This window comes from Accipiter gentilis, chromosome 16 (genome assembly GCF_929443795.1).
Source record: "Accipiter gentilis chromosome 16, bAccGen1.1, whole genome shotgun sequence".
Classification (NCBI taxonomy): Eukaryota; Metazoa; Chordata; class Aves; order Accipitriformes; family Accipitridae; genus Astur; species Astur gentilis.
The window spans coordinates 1,979,757-1,998,311 of record NC_064895.1 but is presented as its reverse complement, the minus strand read 5'-3'; the positions used below and the strand labels follow the sequence as shown (position 1 = coordinate 1,998,311).

At 60.3% G+C, this 18,555-nt stretch overlaps 2 protein-coding genes across 3 annotated transcripts; both read right to left on the bottom strand.

Annotated features, from left to right (window-relative positions):
- Positions 1-742: 742 nt before the first annotated feature.
- On the bottom strand, positions 743-10,654 carry ACVRL1 (activin A receptor like type 1). Its single transcript, XM_049818915.1, has 12 exons — positions 10,223-10,654; positions 9,044-9,324; positions 8,658-8,737; positions 6,880-6,950; positions 5,289-5,513; positions 4,786-4,985; positions 4,571-4,670; positions 4,066-4,212; positions 3,714-3,989; positions 3,376-3,573; positions 2,030-2,160; positions 743-1,933 (listed from the first exon to the last, which is right to left on the bottom strand). The coding sequence occupies exons 3-12, from the start codon at positions 8,711-8,713 to the stop codon at positions 1,799-1,801; spliced, it is 1,539 nt and encodes a 512-aa protein (XP_049674872.1). The 5' UTR covers positions 8,714-8,737; positions 9,044-9,324; positions 10,223-10,654; the 3' UTR covers positions 743-1,798.
- Positions 10,655-13,866: 3,212 nt separating this feature from the next.
- Positions 13,867-17,820, bottom strand: ANKRD33 (ankyrin repeat domain 33). Of its 2 annotated transcripts, none has more exons than XM_049818698.1 (5): positions 17,669-17,820; positions 16,427-16,835; positions 16,008-16,137; positions 15,122-15,262; positions 13,867-14,982 (listed from the first exon to the last, which is right to left on the bottom strand). In XM_049818698.1, the coding sequence occupies exons 2-5, from the start codon at positions 16,727-16,729 to the stop codon at positions 14,204-14,206; spliced, it is 1,353 nt and encodes a 450-aa protein (XP_049674655.1). In that variant the 5' UTR covers positions 16,730-16,835; positions 17,669-17,820; the 3' UTR covers positions 13,867-14,203. The 2 variants fall into 2 exon arrangements, with proteins under 2 accessions (XP_049674655.1, XP_049674656.1); XM_049818699.1 differs by having other exon boundaries at positions 16,427-16,738.
- Positions 17,821-18,555: the final 735 nt, after the last annotated feature.

Sequence of the window (18,555 nt, the reverse complement as noted above, 5' to 3'; positions counted from 1 at the left end):
GCTCCCCAAACCCTGGGCTGAGCACCCCAAGCCCTGGGCATTGCACCCCAAACCCTGGGCTGGGCACCCCAAACCCCGGGCAGGGCACCCCAAACCCTGAGCTAAGCACCCTAAACCATGGGCAGAGCACCCGAAACCCTGGGCTGGGCACCCCAAACCCCAGACTGAGCCCCCCAAACCCTGAGCAGGGCACCCCAAACCCCGGGCTGAGGACCGTAAACCCCAGGCTAAACACCCCAAACCCCGGGCTGAGCACCCCAAACCCCGGGCAGGGCACTCTGAGCCCTGCCCCGCTCGGCCCTACATACCCCTCACCCCAGTGCCAGCCCCACCAAGGGCCAGCGGCTACCCTTTGCTGACCAGTTTCTCCCAGTCTCTAACTGGGAGTGAGGCAAAAGGGCAGGACAAGACGAGCCCAGGGTGGCCACAGCAATGTGCCAGGCTATGCCGGGAACGTGCAAGGGCCAAAATCCGTCGACGGCTGCGCTCTCCTGATCCAGCTCCCCTTTCGTCCTGGGGGACTTTGCTCTGACCCCCGGACGATCAGCAGTGCAAAACCCCACGAAGCAGGAGGGCTGGCAGCCGCAGCCCCCCTCCCTGCAGCCCCAGCCCCTCGCGGGCACAGGGAGAGGGTTGGCACGAGGCTGGAGCGAGGTTTATTGCGGGATCCAGCAGTGCCGGAGTGATACACGGCAGCTACACGGTGTTGAAGCAATAAATTAAGCCATGCAGAAGCACCGGGCTGCAGAGTCCCATCCTGCCGCATCGCTCGGTGCCCAGTGGGGGACGTTTGGCAGCTGTTAAGCGATAAAATAGCTTTACACTTTATTAAATATATTAAATCTTAATAATTAAATAATTATGGAGCAAAGCTGGTTCTGCTGAACATCCCGGTCCTGTCCGAACAGCCCTGAACACGGGGTGGTTTTGGGGATGGCGACGAGCGGTGTGGGCTGGAGCCGGCCGCAGGGTGCACCAAAATGCCCTGGAAAACACCAAAATGTTGGCAAAGACCAAAAGGGCTTGGAAAGGAGGAATGCCGGCTGCTCGGCAGGGAAGGATCAAGCCACCGTGGCTGTGGGAGCCCCTGTCTCGGCGGGACCTTGCGGCGTGGGTGATGCTCAGGCCCCTCTCGGTGCCGGCGGTTCCTTGTTCTGGGGAGCCCCGAGATGCGCCGGGGTGCAGATCCAGCCCTGTCGGGGGGATGCTTCCCCTGGTCCATCCTTTCCCAGTGAAATCCAGACCTCCTTCGGCAAGAGACACGCCGGGCACTGCAACCCTGCCGGGGAATTCCTGCTGCTGCCGCCGCCGAGCCCGCGGCATCCCCACTGCCAACGTGCCGGGCAGGCAGGTTTGGGCAGCACCTGCTGCCTGCGTTTTACGCTGGGTGCCAGCCATGGGGTGGGTGCCCAGCCGGGCTCAGGGGCTGCGGCAGGGGATGGTGCTGGCTCCAATGCTTGCTTGCCCCTCGGCCGTGGTGTCTGGCCGGGGGGCTTGGAATGGGCTGCCAGCCCCAGGCACCCGCTGCCATCCCCGCCGGGCAGACGAGACGGGCCGGCGTCAGATGACGGATCCAGGGGGTATTTTTATAACCGGGCTGGAAAATTCCTCCCTTGCTTTTTTTTTTTTCCCCCCCCCTACTTTTTCCCTCCTTGCAAATTAAAAAGGCTCCAAGGAGGGGGTAGGAAAGGTGGGAGCTGCAAGCAAAACCCCCTGTTGTAACTGGGAGCCATCCTGGCGTTGGCTTTGCCGCCGTCCCCGGTGCAGCCTGCGAGCGGCTCCGGTGTGTGCCTGGCGTTCACTGCTCTGGCTTGGGCTTTTCCAGGGAATTGTTCAACTTTTTCAGCGTCTTTTTAATCCGCAGGGCGGTGAGGCGGGCCGAGGGGCTCTGGTACCAGCACTCCTTCATGATCTTTGCCAGCGCCGACAAAACCTGGGGGAGGCACAGAAAGGAGGGAGAATTGAAGAGTTTCATGGGGAGAAAAGATCCGGCTCGGACTGGGAGGAGGGTGGCCCCCCTGGGACTCACCGAATCGGAGAAGAGGCGGTTGGGGATCACGGGGGTCTGCTGGTCGATGCACACCACCTTCTTCATGTCCTCGAAGCTGGGGTCGCTGGGGACGGCGTCGAAGAAGGGCGGCCGGTACTCCTCCACGATGCCTGCGGGAGGGGGTGGTGGTGGCGTGAGGACAGCGGGGGAGTGTGCAGTGTTCACCCCAAACCCTGCACATCTTGGGGTGCCCGGGGTGGCCAGCACGACCGATGTGGACCCTGCCTTAGGGGGGATGTGGAGCCCTGGGAATTGCCAGCGTGATTTGCCCCACCACACCGGCGGTGATGCTGTCTGCGGGGTGCACGGCTCCGGCTGCACCGTGGAACCTTGCCGGGATGGCACGGGGTGTCTGGGGTGGGCTCCAGCATTGGCTCTAGCACCGCTGGTGGCTCCAGCACCAGCACCAGCACTGGCAAGGGTCCAGCACCAGCCCTACCATGAACAACAGCTCCAGCACCACCTCTAGCACCGACACCAGCTCCCGGCACCGATGCCACCTCGCAGCCCCCCGCTCCATCTGGCAGCCCCACAGCGAGCCCGCCAGCTGGCCCAGCTAATCTCCCTTTAGTGCCTCCATATGTCTGTGTGTCCGTGGGGTTTAACCCCTCTGGGCCACCCTCAGCACCCACCAACTCCCTGCACCCTGGGGGGTCACACCTGAACCTCGGGGTCCCCTGGATCCCCTATCCCCAATGCCGTGAGGCCGTGCAGGGGCTGCACAGCCCATCCTGGAGGGTGAGGGTGCCTGGAAGGGTTAAAACCAACCAGCTGAAGGTCATCCCCAGCACATGGTTTTGGTAATTCGGAGTAAATGTTTAATCTGAAGGAGCCCCGGGGCAGTAAATGAGATTATCCCGGCCAGACTGCGCCTCGGGGGGACCTCCTGCCTCACCCACTAGCGCGCACCATTTAATTAATGCTTCTAATGGACTTTGCCGGTGGTGAGCAGCGCTAGCCGGGCAGCCTGGAGAAGGCTTCTCCACAGTGTGGGGGACCCCGTCTGTGTCCCCATCCCCATCCCCAGGAGCCAAGCCCCGCTGGCCAGAGGTCCCGGCCATGGCCGGCTTCCAGGCAGCGCTCGACGCTGCTTGTTTTCTAATCAGTGCTGAACAAACAAAGCACTGATTGAGTCTAATGGGCCCTTTAATCAGGGAGCCGGGTGCTGACACTAGATTACAGTGTTTATAATTTACAGCTAATCTTCTGGGCGAAGGGAAAGAAAAAAGAAAAAAAAAAAAAGCAACAAAAAGGAGGGAAGAAGGGAGCAGGCGCGGAGCCTTGCCGCGAGCCGGGAGCGCGGCAGCGGGCCAGGAGCCGCTCACCATTCACCACCGTCCTCCGGGTGATCTCCCAGAGCACCAGCCCATACGCCCAGATGTCCGTCTTCTTGTAGGACTCGAAGCAGTCGGTGCGGATCTGTTCGCTGAGCACTTCTGGGGCCATGTAGCGCTTGGTGCCCACCCGGGGGTTGTTGCCGATGTCCAGGTAGTCGCTGCCTTGGGAGTGCATGACGGCCAGCCCTGGAGGGATGCCGGCCCCGGTCAGTGCCGTGCTGGTGCTGCATCCCCAGGATGCTGCATCCCTGGAGCACTGCATCCCTAGGGTACCACATCCCTAGGGTACCACATCCCTGGAGTTCTACATCCCACCCCCATCTCACCCAGGTCTGCAATGCAGCACTGCCGGTTGCTTTTCACCAAGATGTTCCTGCTCTTTAGGTCACGGTGGGCAATGGCGGGCTTGCCCTGGGTGCCAAAGATCTCCACGTGGAGGTGGACGAGGCCGCAGATGATGGAGGAGGCCAACCCCAGGCAAGTCTCCACATCCAGAGCCGTCCTCTGCAGGTAGTCGTAGAGCGAGCCATTCTCGTGGTAGTGCGTGATGAGCCAGAGCTGGGTGCTGGAGTTCCTCGACGTCATGTCGGAGGCGATGAAACCTGGACGGGGAGAAGAGCCGTGACCGTGGAGCCACCGGACAGCCGCCCCCCCCAGCCTCCTTGGCCCCCCACTCACCCAGGATGTTGTCGTGCCGGAGGAGGACAGTGTTGTAGATCTCAGTCTCACGGAACCACGACTGCTCGTCGCGGGAAGAGAAGATCTTCACGGCCACGCTCTCCCCGTGCCACACACCTCGCCACACCTCGCCATAGCGTCCTTTGCCTGCCACAGCCACGGCACCGCGTCACGCCGCTCCTCTGGCCCCCAGCGCCCTCCCCACACCCAGCGTGATGAACCCGGCTCCCAGTATGGAAGAGCAATAGGGTGGTGCAGCGTACATTGACCTTGGCCAACTGCCACGCACCCACCCAGCCGCTCTCTCTCTCCCCCATCAGCAGGACTGGGGCAGAACTTGGGGTGTCTACAGGGTTTTGGCTGAGACATCAGGTCCAACCACCCTTCCCGCATCTGGCTTCGTGGTGCCATCGCCGGCTGCTGGGGGAAAGGGGTCTGGCACATGCCCAAGCGCCAGTTGGGGGGGCCGGGGCAGCCTCCCCTCGCACAGAGTCCCTCTCCTTACCCACACACTCCACGAGGGTGATCTGCCGAGCCACTGTTCGCTGGACGAGGAAAGGCAGCCCCGAGCCGCTGCCTGTGGTGCAGTCATCGTTCAGCAAGTCCTGTGCAGTCGGGGCGGCAGTGGAGTCAGCTCGGTGGCCAACCCCACACCTGGCACATCCCTCCATCCCACACCTTGTGAACATTTGGGGTGTCCCCCCTCCCCAGCTCACCCACCTCTAAAGTGCTGTCTCCCACCATGGATGCCTTCAGCATGAGGTCTGTGTCGCCCAAGTCGCTTTTCTGGTGGCGATGCTGGGCCACCTTCCAGCAGAAGAGCGCTGTGAGCGCCACGAGGATGAGGAGGGCGAGCAGCGGAACGAAGATCATCAGGAGGAGGTTGGGTAGGGAAGGTGCCTTTCCCAGGGCCTCTTCTCCTGGGTGGGGGAAACGATGGTTGGGAGCATGAAGGTGGACCTGGGAGGATGGAGGTCTTGGTGCTTGGGCTTGGACCTGGGGAGGGTGGCTCCACATTGGGGTCAACCCCATGGACGGCAGCTCTACAGGCACAGCCCAAGAAGCTGAGGACCTCTTGCTGACCATGTCCCACCTGGGAAAGGGTGACCCTCGAGGTGCTGAGGGAGGATGGGGATGATCTGGAGACCCAACCACATCTCCAGCCACGCAGGCAGCTCTGCCCCTCTCCCCCTGGCTTCTTGAAGGGGACCATGCCCCCGTACCTTGCAGAAAGATCTCCAGCTCAGCATTGCACATGCTGGAGTCGCAGCACCTCATGCCGTACTGCTCCGTCACGGGCGTGTGGCAGTTCTCCAGGATGTTCTGGGAGAAGCAGCCCTTGTGCTGGGTGATGGTCCCTTCCTCCTTCCTCTTGCTGACGAAGCACACCCGGCCCGTGCAGGTGGGCAGGCTGCAGTGTGGCACGTCGCAGACGCACAGCAACTCGTCTGTGGGTGCAAGAAAGAGGTGTGTTGTGCCATGGGGTCACCCCACTGCCTGGCCCGGGACATGCTGGTGGCTTTGAGGACTGTGACATCTGTCCTAAAGACTCTTGAACTAAATTTTGAGAGCGGGCAGCCTGGGTCTACCATTGTCTGGGCTGAGGAAGGCAGCTGCGTGTGGTCAGCACAGGGAAGCCCGACCTGAGACCTTCTGGAAAATTGCTTGCTCTTGGCTGGGACCCAAGCACCAGCTCTGAAACTGGGGGTCGCGTGTCCCCACGCTCCCAGGGAGGCAGCGGAGGGGCCATGCATCCAGCTGGGATTAACTGGGATGCACTAGTTCACAGCACACAGGGTCACATCCTGCCCGTGGGATCCCAGGGGACATGGGAGCTCCAGGGCTGCCTGCAGGAGCCAGGTCCTGGGAGTCAGGATAGGACCAAAAGCCTCAAACTCAGCTGGTGCCTCCCCAGAGGGTGCTGCAGAGACAGTGTTTCAGGAGCTGGGTGTCAAACCCTGGAACTTTCATCAGCCGCTCTGAAGGCGCTTCCCTGCACCGTGGTGCCGGAGTGGCACAAAGGGTGGCCACGCTCCCAACCTCCCGATTTAGCTCTGCCCTTTCGTGCAGAAAATATCCCTCCTGGAATCAACGAGTTCAGCGAGAGGGCAGCCAGACAGACGGCGGCGAGGGGACGGACGGACGGCGGCGAGGGGATGGATGGCTGTGGCCAGCTCCCCTCCTGCGCCTGTTGCCCTGCTGCCCCAAAGGCTGCCTGGTGCCAGGGCCATGGGGTGGTGGTGTGGCTGGGTCGGTAAATCCTGGGAGTTGGTGGCCCCATGGGCAGGACAGGAACACGGTGGGGACTCGTCCCCCTGCCAAGCTCTGCTGCTCCTTCCCGGCACAGCCACGCTGCTTTGGTCCTCCCTGCACAAGCACCCAGCCTGGATTCGTCCCCAGGTCACCCTGATGCTCCCCTGGGAGCAGGAGGAGCTCATCCCTGCTCCCCACCATCACCCCTGGGAAAACCCACGTTTTAAAGCACGTGCACGCTAGCCTTTTCCCCATCTCCCCTCTGGTGACGTCAAAGCACTTGATGAACCGTAATTAATTAAGCTGAGATCCTCTTTGGGAGGCAGGTCACGGTCCCAGAGGGGAGAAGCCCCTCGCTGGGGACGACGCGGGTCCCCGAGGAGCCCTGCCTCCCTCAGCGCTTGCTCCAGGCGAGCTCGAACGAGCTGCTCTCCGCAGTGGTTTATTTTGAGCAGAACAAGCGATGACGTTCCCAAAGAGCCGAGGGTTTATTTTAACCCCCCGAGCGTGGCGGAGAGCATCCGGTGCTGGCTGCTTTCACCGCATCGTTTTGGTACTCACCAGCTGCGAAGCCGATGGAGAAGGTCATCAGTGCCAGCACCGCCCGGCCACAGGCTCCACACGGCATTTTCCTGCGGAGAGCAGAGGGGGTGAGAGGCAGCCCACCGCAGCCCACCGCAGCCCACCGCAGCCCTCAGCCCCCATGATGAGGCTCATTGCCAGGCCGGGAATGGCTGCGGGGGCTTTGGGAAGGAACTGGGGGGCTGTGGCGAGCAATGGAGGCCGGTGGGGAGGGAGAGGGCGGGTGGAGCGGTGCGGGGTAGGATGTGCTGCTTCCAAGCGGAGTTCAGCTCCGGACATCTGGGGTACAGCCCTTCCTGAGAGCAGATCCCCAAGACCTCCCAAGCTTGGGGGACCTCCTGATGGCGGTGTGGGACACCGTGCATAGCCCCGTGGTTCTCGGGAGCACTCCGGAACAGGGACCTTGCCATGTCCATGCTGCCCCAACATCCTTCCTTTATCCCAGCAATCTGTATTCTGTCATTTCCCACCATTCCTGTGGCTCCCGTGCTGCAAAAACACAGCCGGTGGCAGACCCCATGGGCTCAGCAGCCATGGCGAGCGCGGTGATGGCCGTGGCACTGCCGGAGATCCCGGGCTCGGCAAGACCCATGCCGTAGGACGGAGCTGAAAGCCCCCACGCTGCATCGCTCACCCCCACCGGAGCCGGAGCTGCCGGGTGCAGCTCAGCCCCTGGGGGGCTTTTGTATGGAGCTTATCGATGACACAAGCAGAGGCGCTGCGGGCAGCCAAAAATTCCCCAGCTGCGCCTTTGGGGGAAGTTTTGCTATTTTTTCCTCTTTTTTTTTTTTCTCCTTGTAAAAGAGACATTTCTGCCAAGCCAAACACAGCGGAGCCGGCGCTGCCCCCTGCCCCTCACCCTACCGGCATCGCTGCCCCTTTCACATGGCCGAGAGCTCGGCCGGCGGCGGCCGGGGCTCCCCAGCCCCTCCTCGGCTCATTCTTCGTGGTTCCCGACATAAACACGCCAAAGTCTCCGTTTCCTGCAATTGAAGGAGCCCTGCCCAGGGCTGCCGGGACAGGAATCAAGATTGTTTAGATTCTGGCCTTGATGGGGAAGCGAAGTCACGCAAGCCTGGCCCTCGAGAGCACACACGTACGTGGCTGACTTAGGCAGTCTCCAGCCGTAGCATAAAACGGACTTTTCCTCCCCAAAATAGCTCACTTCGTTGTTGCTCATGGGGAGGAAACGGTGACCGGGTCCCAGGGCTGGAAAGGCAGGAGCAGGGTCTGGTACCGGGTGCCCTGTGCCAGGAGCGATGCCCGGGCTGATCTCCGGCTGAAGCAGCAGCTGATTCCTCAACTGGCCCAGGATCAGCTTTATTTTAAAAAACAAACTCCCCTGGAGTTGGGCTGCTGTTCCCTGAGCCTCCAGGATGCTCCCAGGCACAGCGCTTCTCCTTGCAATCCTGAGAGCTACAAAACGCATCTTTTTAAAGGGAAGCCAAGATTCCTGGTGGTGAATTCCCTCCTCGGGGGCACTTCCACAAAATCCCAAGCCGTTAGATGGCTGTAGGATATTTGCCATGAAACACAAAGCAGCCAGAGCCTCACCCAAAACTTTGCTGTATGGGCAACAACATCACAAGGGCTGTCGGTGTTAACCAAGAGCAAACCTTAACCCAGAGCCGCCCCTGGCATCCCACGGGAAAAACATCCTGGGTGCTTCTGTAACGGGTCAAACCAGCCCCTGCGTCCCCATCCCTGTCCCCAACCTTTCTCCCTCCTTTCTCACGCTGGATCTGCAGCTCACGCACCTTCCTGGCGTCTGGAGCATCTTCCCCAGCCTGGCTGGGAGCTGATGGCAAGTCATGTTGCTGTCTTACATCCTTCCATCCTTTGGGATTTGCAGCAGCATCAGGAGAAGGAAAAAAACCCAAGTGAAACCTCTCGGATGGGCTGTGGGCGCTGGCAGAAGCGGCTGGGAGCAATAACCAGTTGTGCCGCAGCACTGGCCAGACGGGGGGGTCTGGAGCAAAACCAAGCCCTGGGGAAGGGGAATTTCCCGGTGACCCCACGGAGAGAAAAGCAAAGGGACTGTTGGGGGGAGATGGGGCGGGAGGCGGCGGGAACCTGGGAAAGGGGGTGGCTGGCCACAATCCTCAGGGACATGCGTGATGGCTGGAGGGTCCCTTGCTCTTACCGGGGTGGCTCGGCAGAGCTTTGCAATCCTGGCTCTTCCACCCTCCCCTGTGGTTTCTGCTGCTGCTGGGGGGGGGTTTCGCCACAGGATGCGGCTCGTGACTCAGTTCCCCTCTGTCGCCTTTTTGCAGGGAGCCAGACGCAGCAGAGACCCTCGTGCCGGCTGGTGCCGGTGCCGGTTCCAGCTGGAGGGAAGCGGGGTGAGCCAGCAAGTGGGAAGGGCTGGATGGACACCACGTCGGAGTCGGTGAGAGCTTTGCCACAGGCTCCCAAAGCTTCAGCCTGGTTTTAAGGAACAGACAGAGTTTTTCCTCCCTGCTCCCTGTAGCTGCAGATTGGTCACGCATGCAGCAAAGCCATTTGCATCCTTCGGTGCAGCCGGCGCAGGAGAAACGTTCAGCTCAGGGACCCACACCGGTGGGCTGCACCGTGCTGGCCCTTCTTGCACCGATGGGCATCGCTGCGCCGTAAATAAGAGACAGGCAAAGAGAGTGGCAAAACCAGTTCGTGTTAATCTCTTCGTGGGGCTGGCGTCACACGCAGGTCCTCGTGCAGAGTGGGGATGAGGGGAGTGTTCCTGCCCCAACTTTGCGGCAGGGTTCGAACGCCGGCAGAGCTCCCACGGCATGGCTCGCACCAGCTTCGCTTTAGGCACTTTGTTCTGAAAACGGAGCTTCTTCAGCGGCCGTTTGGCTCTTCCTCGCCCACCCCTCCTCCAAGAGACCCAGGGTTTGGCTTTGCAGAAGGGGCACGTCGAGGCGTCGTGTCCTGCGCCGTCGCTGCTGTCGGTGACCAACTGCCTTCGCTCCAGCCCCCGCTAGCGGAGATGTCAACTTTCCCTCATTTTCCCCCACGCCTTTTCAAATACACCCAAATTCCCCATTTCCCACATCAACTCTGGGCTTTTGGTATCAGCTGTGTATTATTTCAGCTCTTTAGCAAAGACCTGGGGACAGATCCTGCTACTGTTGCACTGGTGTAAATCCAGATTTATGCTCCCGGCTCTGCCAGAGCCCTGATTCCAGCCTCCACTAACCCTGACGTCAACCCCGGCGTCCCACCGAATGTGAAGGAAACGGGGCCAAATCCTGATTTCAGCTGCACGGGGGTAAATCAGGAGGGAAGCACTGAGCTCGGTGCAGCCTCGGACCCTGTGAACGCGCAACACTTCCCCACTCACCTACAGCATCCGTGTCCCACAGGCGCCCACGGAACTGCCCGGTCCCGGCGAGGCTTTCCCAGCTGCAATCCCGAGCTCGGAGGCGGTGTGCGCGGCTCAGCCGGGGCAGCTCTGCTCCGTGCCGTGTTCCCCGGCTTGGAGGAGCTTCATGGGTCTGCTCCCCTCCCAACCGCCCGTCCCGGCACTGTGGGGGCTCCCGCGGCTGCAGTGTTGCCCGTCCCGGTGGGGGAATGTCTCTGTCTCTGTCCCGGCCCTGGGGACTCGGCTCAGCAGCCCTGTTGTCCGAGCGCAGCCGCTTGGCAAGCGCTCTGTGGTCTGGATGTGGGAGAAGTCAAAAAAATGTTTCTTATTACTGCCTCTTCCTGCCTGGCTTCTCTCCACCACTCCCAGCTAATAAAGCATTTCCTATTGCTGAGCACACATCCACGGCCAGCCTCCCTTCCTCCCGCACACCGGGCCCCAGCTCCATCCTGGTTGCTCTCCCTCGACCCGTTCCTCCCACCCCTGTCCTTCACTGGGCACTTTCCCACCAGGTTTCCTGGTTTTCAAGGCAAACCCAAGCCTTTGGTGGGGGGATGTCCATCATATCTCCTTCCCTGAGTATCTGAAGGCGTTTGGCAGAAATGCAGCTGGTTGCTTTGGTGGCGCTGGGGGTGGGAATGGTCTGGATAGAGGCCGCGGGAATGACCTTGACGTGCTTGGCCATCCCTTCCGCTCCAGCATCCCACCTTTGCGAGGATGGGATCATCACGGCAGAGCCAAGGGGCTCCCCGGTTATTCAGTGCTGGCCACAACACTTTTGGTGTACTGCGCTGGAGGGCAGGGGACGTTTTCTCCCCCAGGGTGTAAAGCAGCATCGGGGGGTGCTGCCGAATGGTCACCCCATTAGGGACGCTCTGCCCTGGCTGCTGGCACGGAGCAGGGCTGGGATGGGCCAAGGGATCTTGCTCGGTGTCTCCTGCCCGCACGTCCCCGCCATCCCCCACCGTGGCCCTTGAGATGCCGCGGCAGCAGGCGCTGGGATGCCGATGGCGGGGCCGTTCCCACGGCGGGAGGCTGGGCACTTCCCACTCCCCCAGGACACGTGGGGCCGTCGGAGCTGCGGGCAGTGGAAGTGCCGCTTCCCCTTTTGCCGCTTCGGGGTTCTTCTTTGGGCCAGCCGCCTCTCAACAGTTTCATAGTCCTCCCGTCTCCCCTCCTCTCCATCCAGCGCCTTTCCAAACCCCATCCTTGCCTTTCTCTCGGTTGCTCGCCCCGGCACAGTGACCCGCTCCCATGGGCAGGCGGAGGCAGCCAGCAGCAGGCAGCGTGCAGGATGGCATTGCAGCCTCTTTCCTAACGAAGTCACGGGGCCTGATTTACCTCTCCGTTCCCCATTGCATCACCAACCCCAATTGCATCACGAACCCAACTGGCACCCGGAGCCTCTCCATGCTGGCGGAGCGCGGCTGCGACGCTTTGAGTCTTGCCCGCCGCCTCTCCCCTGCTATCGCCCATGATCTAGGAAGTTGAAACAAACAAAAACACAAAACCAGGATAAAACATGAGGGACCTTCACGCATGACCTTGCCCACGCCGGGGCCGGGAGCTTTGCAGAGCCGGCGCAGGGGAAACGGGCAGTTTCCATCTGATAGGAGCCGCCTGGGAGGAAGCCGGTGCCTGCAGACGCCTTATCACCGTGACCATCTTTGCTCTGGCGCACAGGTCTCGGCGATCTGACTGGTGATCAGCCCCTCCCGGGGTTATTCCTGGATGGCTCCTGTGTCCTCGCTGCCTTCCATGGGTGCAGGCACACGGCGAGTGTCAGCACCTTGCTTTTACAGCTGCAGGCAGGAGTTTCCCCAGGCAGCCGAGCGTGGCAGGTCTCTGGCAAGGTCTGGCGCCGGCTGCTTTGGTCCCTACGCTTCCATCTTCCAAATGGGGCAGCTTCAGTTTTTAAACCAAAATCATCACTGGGGGGATAAATACTTGCCTAAAAACTTCTAAAAGTTACTAAGTCCTATTCTTGGACCACTTGAAGGGCAGGGATGGGCCGGACCAGGCTGTGGCTCTGGCACTGCCGCCGTGGGAAAGGAAATTCATCTGGAGCAGGGACTGACTGTAGAGGTGCGTTAATGAACATACCAAACCCACCCCAGGCTCTCTTAGCCGCAGGCAGGGCGATCCCTGCCCTGCTCCGCACTCGCGCCGGTGCCAGCCCCCGGCTGGGGCAGACGGGGTGAATCAGCGGGGATGGGCGCCTACCGCGGTGCTGGGCTGAGCGCCGGCACGCCGGCAGCACCGCGACTCGTGATCCCGCACCGGCCCTGCCTGCCATGGTGCAACCTCCCACCACCCTCTCGAAGCCAAAGCGAGACTTTCCGTCATCGTTTGGACGCTCATCACCACGCACGGTGACTTTATCCCACAGAAGGGTGCGGGGCACCCCTGGACCGTGGTGGGACACATCCAGCCGCCCCTCGGGGTTTCACTAAGCTGTCCCTGCCGTGGCAGAGGGGGATGAGGGGCCAGTGGGAGCCTGGCTCTCCCTTCCCCCTGCGCGGCAGGAGCCAGGCTGGCGTGGTGCGTGCGATGGCTGCTCCATGTGCCGTCCGCCCCCGGCTCATCTGCGAGCCGCCGCCGGGAGCTGGCGAAGGAGGGCAGCCACGTGCCGGGGAGCCTGATGCGAGCCAAGGGCTGGAGGGGAACAGACGGGGAGGTTGCAGCTCCTTCCCGACGAGCATCCTTTCCTGCCTGCTTGTGACTCGCCCCAAACCTCCTGGTGCCCACCGAAAGGCAGAGCTGCAGCCTAAAAGCGGGAAGTTGGGGCTTTTGTCCCTCTAAAGAAGGGGGTGGCGAAGGGAGGGGGCTCTGTCCTGGGCTGCGTGCCTGGCCAAGAGTTATTTATTACCCGGATAACCAGTGCTTTGAGCAGCTCTCGCTGCCAGTCACTTTCCCTGGGGGGCAAACCCTGGGTGCTTGGGCAGGAGCCAACAGGGCTGCTCAGGGCAGGCAGCACCCCAGTTTTACCTTCCTACATGCCAGGAGGGAGCTGGAGTTAAGAGGAGCTTGAAATATTGGGAGCACAAGCTCGCTGCCCTGCAGCACCTCCAGCGTGCACCAGCACCCAACAAAAAAGCAGCTGCACAGCTCCCTATGGGAGTGGGTCCGGGGGGCTGCATGGGTGCAGGTGAGGGGCCCCAGGGCTCCATGTGGGTGCAGGCTGGAGCTCCCGGAGGGTGGTTTGCGTGGGAACAGGGACCCCTGGGTCCTGTCCTGGGTAACATTGGAGCACAAAAGCTGCAGCTGGGGATGGAGCCCATGGGCACCCCAGGTTTGGTTTCCAGCCCGTGCCTGGCACCCAGAGCTCCTGTTAACCCTCCTGCAGCGTGGAGATGCTTCCCCACGCTGAGCCTTGGTTTGTCCATCTGCAACCCGGGAATACACGGGAGTGGGGAAGTTAATGTCACTGAGGGGGTGACGGGGTGGACAGGGAATGCTGGTAGCGAGGGGGAAGCATTCCTGCCAGCCCGACAAACAACCCTGAGCTTTATTCATTAAACCAATCCTGTTAACATGGCAACCTCTTCCATTTTAATTTGCACAACCATGTTCCACCACGTGCTGCAATATCAAGATTTCAGAAAGATCAAAGAGGCAAGAAAAAAAAAAAAAAGTTAAAAAGGAAAAAACAAAAGAGCCGCTTCCACCACAGACCCGTTCCCTGGCAGACCCAGAGCCCGGCCCAGGGCTGGATCTCAGCACGTCAGAGCCCGGCATGACCAGAGCCAGGCTGGGGTGTCCACCCTCGAGGTGGGAGAGGACAAGGGGCCGGGGACCCAGGACCACAAAGGCTGGGGCATCTCAGCTGGGTACATCCACAGCATCCTCCTCCCTTAGGGCACCACCATCCCGCTGGGGAAGGAAACCACCCTTATGCCAAAAAAGCAAGCGGGTCCAAGAGGATGGCTGGGACCTTGCCCCCACCCTGACACCTCTCACTTAGCGTCTCTTCCCCCCTTTCTTCTTTTTCTCCTCGTTCTTTGCCTCCTTGGCTGCTTTCTTCTCCTCCTTCAGCTCCTTGTACTTCCATTTGGGTGGCTGCAGCAGGTTCTTGTCCTTCCCTCGCTGCCTCCGCTCCCTCGAGCTGGCAGGTGGGCAGGAGTCTTTGCTCACTTTGATTTTTGGGACAGGCTCTCCAGGGAAGATGCTGTTCCCACGCCGCAGCCACAGGGGCAGGAATCTCAGGAGCCCACCGGCCGGCCGGCGTGGTGGTAGGAGCCGGATCTCCGACATGGCTTGGCCATTACAAGAGGATGCGCCGGTGCTGAGGCATGAAGTGGATTCTGGCTCAGCATCTGGATCCGGCATGTGCTGCCCGAGGATCTCCGGCACGGACAGTCTGCGCTTGCCCACCTCAGGGGGGCTGTCGGGGCAGACAGTTTGGCAAGCAGTGGCCACGAAGGGGCTGGCAAGGGAAGTGGTCATCCTCACCATGTGGTCCATCACGCCATCCTCCTTGGGGTCGTGGGGGAAGCTGAAGGTGAACATGGATTGGATCTTCTCCGACAGCCTCTTGCCCCTGGATTTGGGGCTCAGTGCCCTGGCCACCAACTCGGCCAGGGCCGGCCACTCGGGCCGGTACTGGCTGCCGAACTGCTCCGCCCGCGGGCGCTGCAGGAGACTCCGGATCCGCACGGTCGTCTCGAAGCGGCCGGTGAAGGCTGCCCACTCCCTGGCCGTCTTCCCCTTGATGGGATCCACTGCTTGCAGATCTGCTCCTGGAGACACCGGGATGCAGAGAGCATCACCGCAGTGTCCCACCCTGTCCCACCCCAGAGAGCAGGGAGCAAGCGCATGGCGAGCAGCAATGCCACTCCTTCCCCCAAAATCCCAGAAAATCCCTGGGGAGATGCTCACCGGCCAGGAGCAGTGCGGCCACGCAGTCATGCCGCCCCTGCACCGCAGCCTTCATCAGCGCCGTCAGGCCCCGAGGGTCTCGCTTGTCCACCTCGAGCGCGGGGTAGTAGTTGAGGAGGTAGTTGACGATGGTGATGTGTCCTTAACAGCCAGAGAGAAGCTGCGTTAGAGTTTCGACAGTTAAGGAGTGATAACTGCTGGTGCCTGTTGGAGAAAGAATATTTAGGAACTGCATTGTGTGAGGACAAAGGTGCAGAAACTCGGAGGGATCAGGACCGACAGGGTTTGGATTTATTTTGTTTTGGGTTTGGCTGTGCAGGGAACAGCGCTGGTGCACCAGCTGCTCCAGCAGAGAATGGAGGAAAGAGTCCAAAAATGCAAACCCCCATACCAATTCCAGCAAGGATAAAGTGGGAATAAAGGGTGATCCCCACTTTGAGACCCTCCTCCTTTCGCCTGTGGTTAACAAGGGTGGAGGGAGCTGGGCTCTTCTGCTGTAACGAGGAGAACCATCGTGACCGGAGATTTGGTCCATATACACGGCATTTGCCAGCTCGGACCTTGTGTGCAAGCAAATCGCTCCGGCTCACGGGGCTTTTCCGGAGCACGTGGGGCAGCTCCGGCTCAGCTTGACACCACTGCTTGGGCGGGACGTGTTGCGAGACAACATTGCTATAGGAATCTCCATTTTTGCATCATCTACCCAGTTTCAAAACGGTGCTAAGATGAACCATAACCTTAGATGGGGAGGGTCACATCCCTTGGAACCCTCAGCTTTCCTGATGGCTCATTTTAAGGTTTTTGGAGGGGAAGCACAGGGGGTCACATCACTTCTCAAGGGGTCTCGTGGGGGCTGCCCTGTGCCGAGGCCGAGCGCGGTACCTACCTGCCTGGGCTGCCATCATGAGGGCCGTGTTCCCGTCTTTGTCCTGCTGGTTGACATTTATGTAGGGGCACTTCTGCAGCAGGGGCACGATATCAATGAAGCCCTTGTAGCAGGCGACCATCAGCCCGTTCTGGAGAGGGGGCGGCACTCAGCACCGGGACTGGTACTGCACCATCGTCCCCACTGCGGTGCTGCCCCATGGTCCCCCCACCCCAAACCAGACAGGCTCAGGATGGGACAACAGACAAGATTCTACTCCAAGGATTGGATCAATCCCAGGAGACTCATCCCGTGTCAAAGCCATCCCACCCGGGACTCTCCATCCTGCCCCACCTGCTTTAGCAACCACCGTCCTTCAGGATTTGCCTATTCCCGGGAATCCTCTTTCTGCTCTGCAGGGTGCCCATACAGCCACTCACCCTCCCGTTGACATCCAGTTCTGTGGCCTCACTCCGGGTCACCCCGTGCTCCAGCCTCTCCTGCACCAGCTTGGCATCGTTCCTGGCGCAGCACTGGTAGAGGCTGAGGTCCCCAGCACCACCAGCCCCCGGGGAGAGCTCATAGCAAGGGTAGACGGAGTCGTCGGAGAAGATGCTGCCGGTGTCTGAGGGTTCTGACTCCTTCTCCTCCTCCTCCTCCTCATAATACAGCTCCGGGTCGGAGGCATCCAGGCTGGAAGTGGGGGCTGCAGCATGTTCTCCTCCACCACAGGCATCTGTCATCCGGCCCGGCTGGGGGGAGCGAGCCCAGCTTGGCCCCGAGCCCTGTGTGGGGCCAGGAACCTCTCCCGGGGGGGACGAGGGGACACTCCGGACCGTTCACTCCCCCCTGTGCAGACACAGAGTGGGCGTGGGAACCATGTGCGCTCCGGCATCACTCATCCCACTGGGAAGCCTTGGCCGGCTCCCAGCTGCCGGCACAGCCTGTGGGTCCAGTTTCCATCCTCTGTCCCATGCAAATGCTTGCGCTGGGGGCTTGGATGCTGCAAAACCCCAGGTGGGGAGCAGCTCCCCACATCACCGTCTCCAGCAGGGAAAACAGGGGGATATCTTGGGAGTTTGAAAGGCCGATAAATGTCCCATGGTCTAGGTGTTGAAACCAGGTGGGTGGGGGGATTGGGAATGTCTCTGGGGTGGTAGCGATGCTGGTCAGGGCACTGAAAGCAACCGGGCTGTCGTGCCAAGTGCCAGCAAGAAGACCCCATCTCCATCCCTCCCCATACGACACAGCCAGGGTCTGAGCCCTTCCCACGGTGCCCTCCCCACTTAACCGGTGCATATCAAAGCAGCTGCAAAGACCTTTCCTAGCAGCAGGACCAGAGCAGTGTACAGAGAGAAGGGTTAAATCCAGCTCCCTGCGACCAAGCAGCAGGATAGCAGAGGCCGGAGCAGCTCTCAGCTCCCTGAGGAGCCCCTTAAACCGCACGACACAGGGCAACCCGCAGCCCTGGTACAGGAGCTCTGGGGCAGGGACGGCCTGGCTGCAGCCTGGCAGCAGAAATTAAACTGGTTTACTTCTAAGTAGAAGGCAATTATTAATTGATTGGTGCTGTGAAAGGAAGAAAGCCTTTGCAAGTCCATTAAACTCTCCCACCCCTCTCAGATATCCCAAAGCAGGCTCTGGGGCTGAGGGATGCCCTTCTCACTGTAGCCTGATCTTACCTGGGGCTGCTCAGACCTTCCCCGTGGGTCCCTCTTCAGCTGGGCAGCATCACAGCTCCAACCAGGACAGAAAACTTTGAGAGAGAGAGTGGAAAATCACCCCTACCCTTTGCAGTGAGAAAGAGGTTTCCGCTCTGGGTCTGAGGTGGCCTTTAGGCACCAAAGCTGTGACAACCTGCACGTTGACGTGTGCTCAGCTAGCCAAGATATCTTAATTTAAACTGTTGCTTAAAATGGCTCCATCCATCCTGAGCAGGATCAGGACTGCTTGGGCAGGATTTAACATCTTTAGCTGAGGAGCTGCTGGGAGTCCTGGGCTGTATTTTTATACCTGTCTCACCTCGGTAAGATGCTGCTGCCTGAGCAGCCCCCATCAGCTCAGCTAAAACCCCCCAAACTCCTTCCAGCTCCCTTATATGCAAGTGAATTTGCTGCTCAGATAAATCTGGGGAACTGCTGCTTTGGCCAAGGGTACAGATACCTGTAACTGTGCAGGTGCATTAAATAAACTCTGCGATCCCCCCCGAGAGGTGCCTTGGAGCCTCCAGCCCCTCTCCTCCTCTGGGCATCGAGATGCCAAAGCCCTCAGGGCATCGGTGAGCACAGGGCAGCCTTAGCGGAGGAGCTGCAAAAACTGGTTTCCTGAATTCCATGTGAAACATAACTGCTCTCTTATCTTAATCTTTAAAGGTTTTTTTTTTTTTTGTGCTTCATTGATTTTTACATGTTTTCTGAGGTACAGGGGCCAGCTGGTCTGTGAGATCTGGGAAAGGGCACTTTTAGTCTCCAGATCAGCTATTTTCATGGCAAAAAGGCGTGAGTTTGGTCCCAAAGCAGATCGTGGGAGGCCACGTTCTCCATTTAAAGCAGCCATTAAGGCAGAGTCC

Coding starts and splice junctions, on each gene's coding strand:
- ANKRD33 (XM_049818698.1), bottom strand. CDS start 16,729: ATGACAGATGCCTGTGGTGGAGGAGAACATGCTGCAGCCCCCACTTCC. Junction 16,138..16,426: donor AACTGGATGTCAACGGGAGG/GTGAGTGGCTGT, acceptor CCCCCTCTCCAG/AACGGGCTGATGGTCGCCTG. Junction 15,263..16,007: donor CATGATGGCAGCCCAGGCAG/GTAGGTACCGCG, acceptor CTGGCTGTTAAG/GACACATCACCATCGTCAAC.
- ACVRL1 (XM_049818915.1), bottom strand. CDS start 8,713: ATGACTTGCCATCAGCTCCCAGCCAGGCTGGGGAAGATGCTCCAGACG. Junction 4,213..4,570: donor CACCCTCGTGGAGTGTGTGG/GTAAGGAGAGGG, acceptor TGGCTGTGGCAG/GCAAAGGACGCTATGGCGAG. Junction 1,934..2,029: donor ACCGCCTCTTCTCCGATTCG/GTGAGTCCCAGG, acceptor TGCCTCCCCCAG/GTTTTGTCGGCGCTGGCAAA.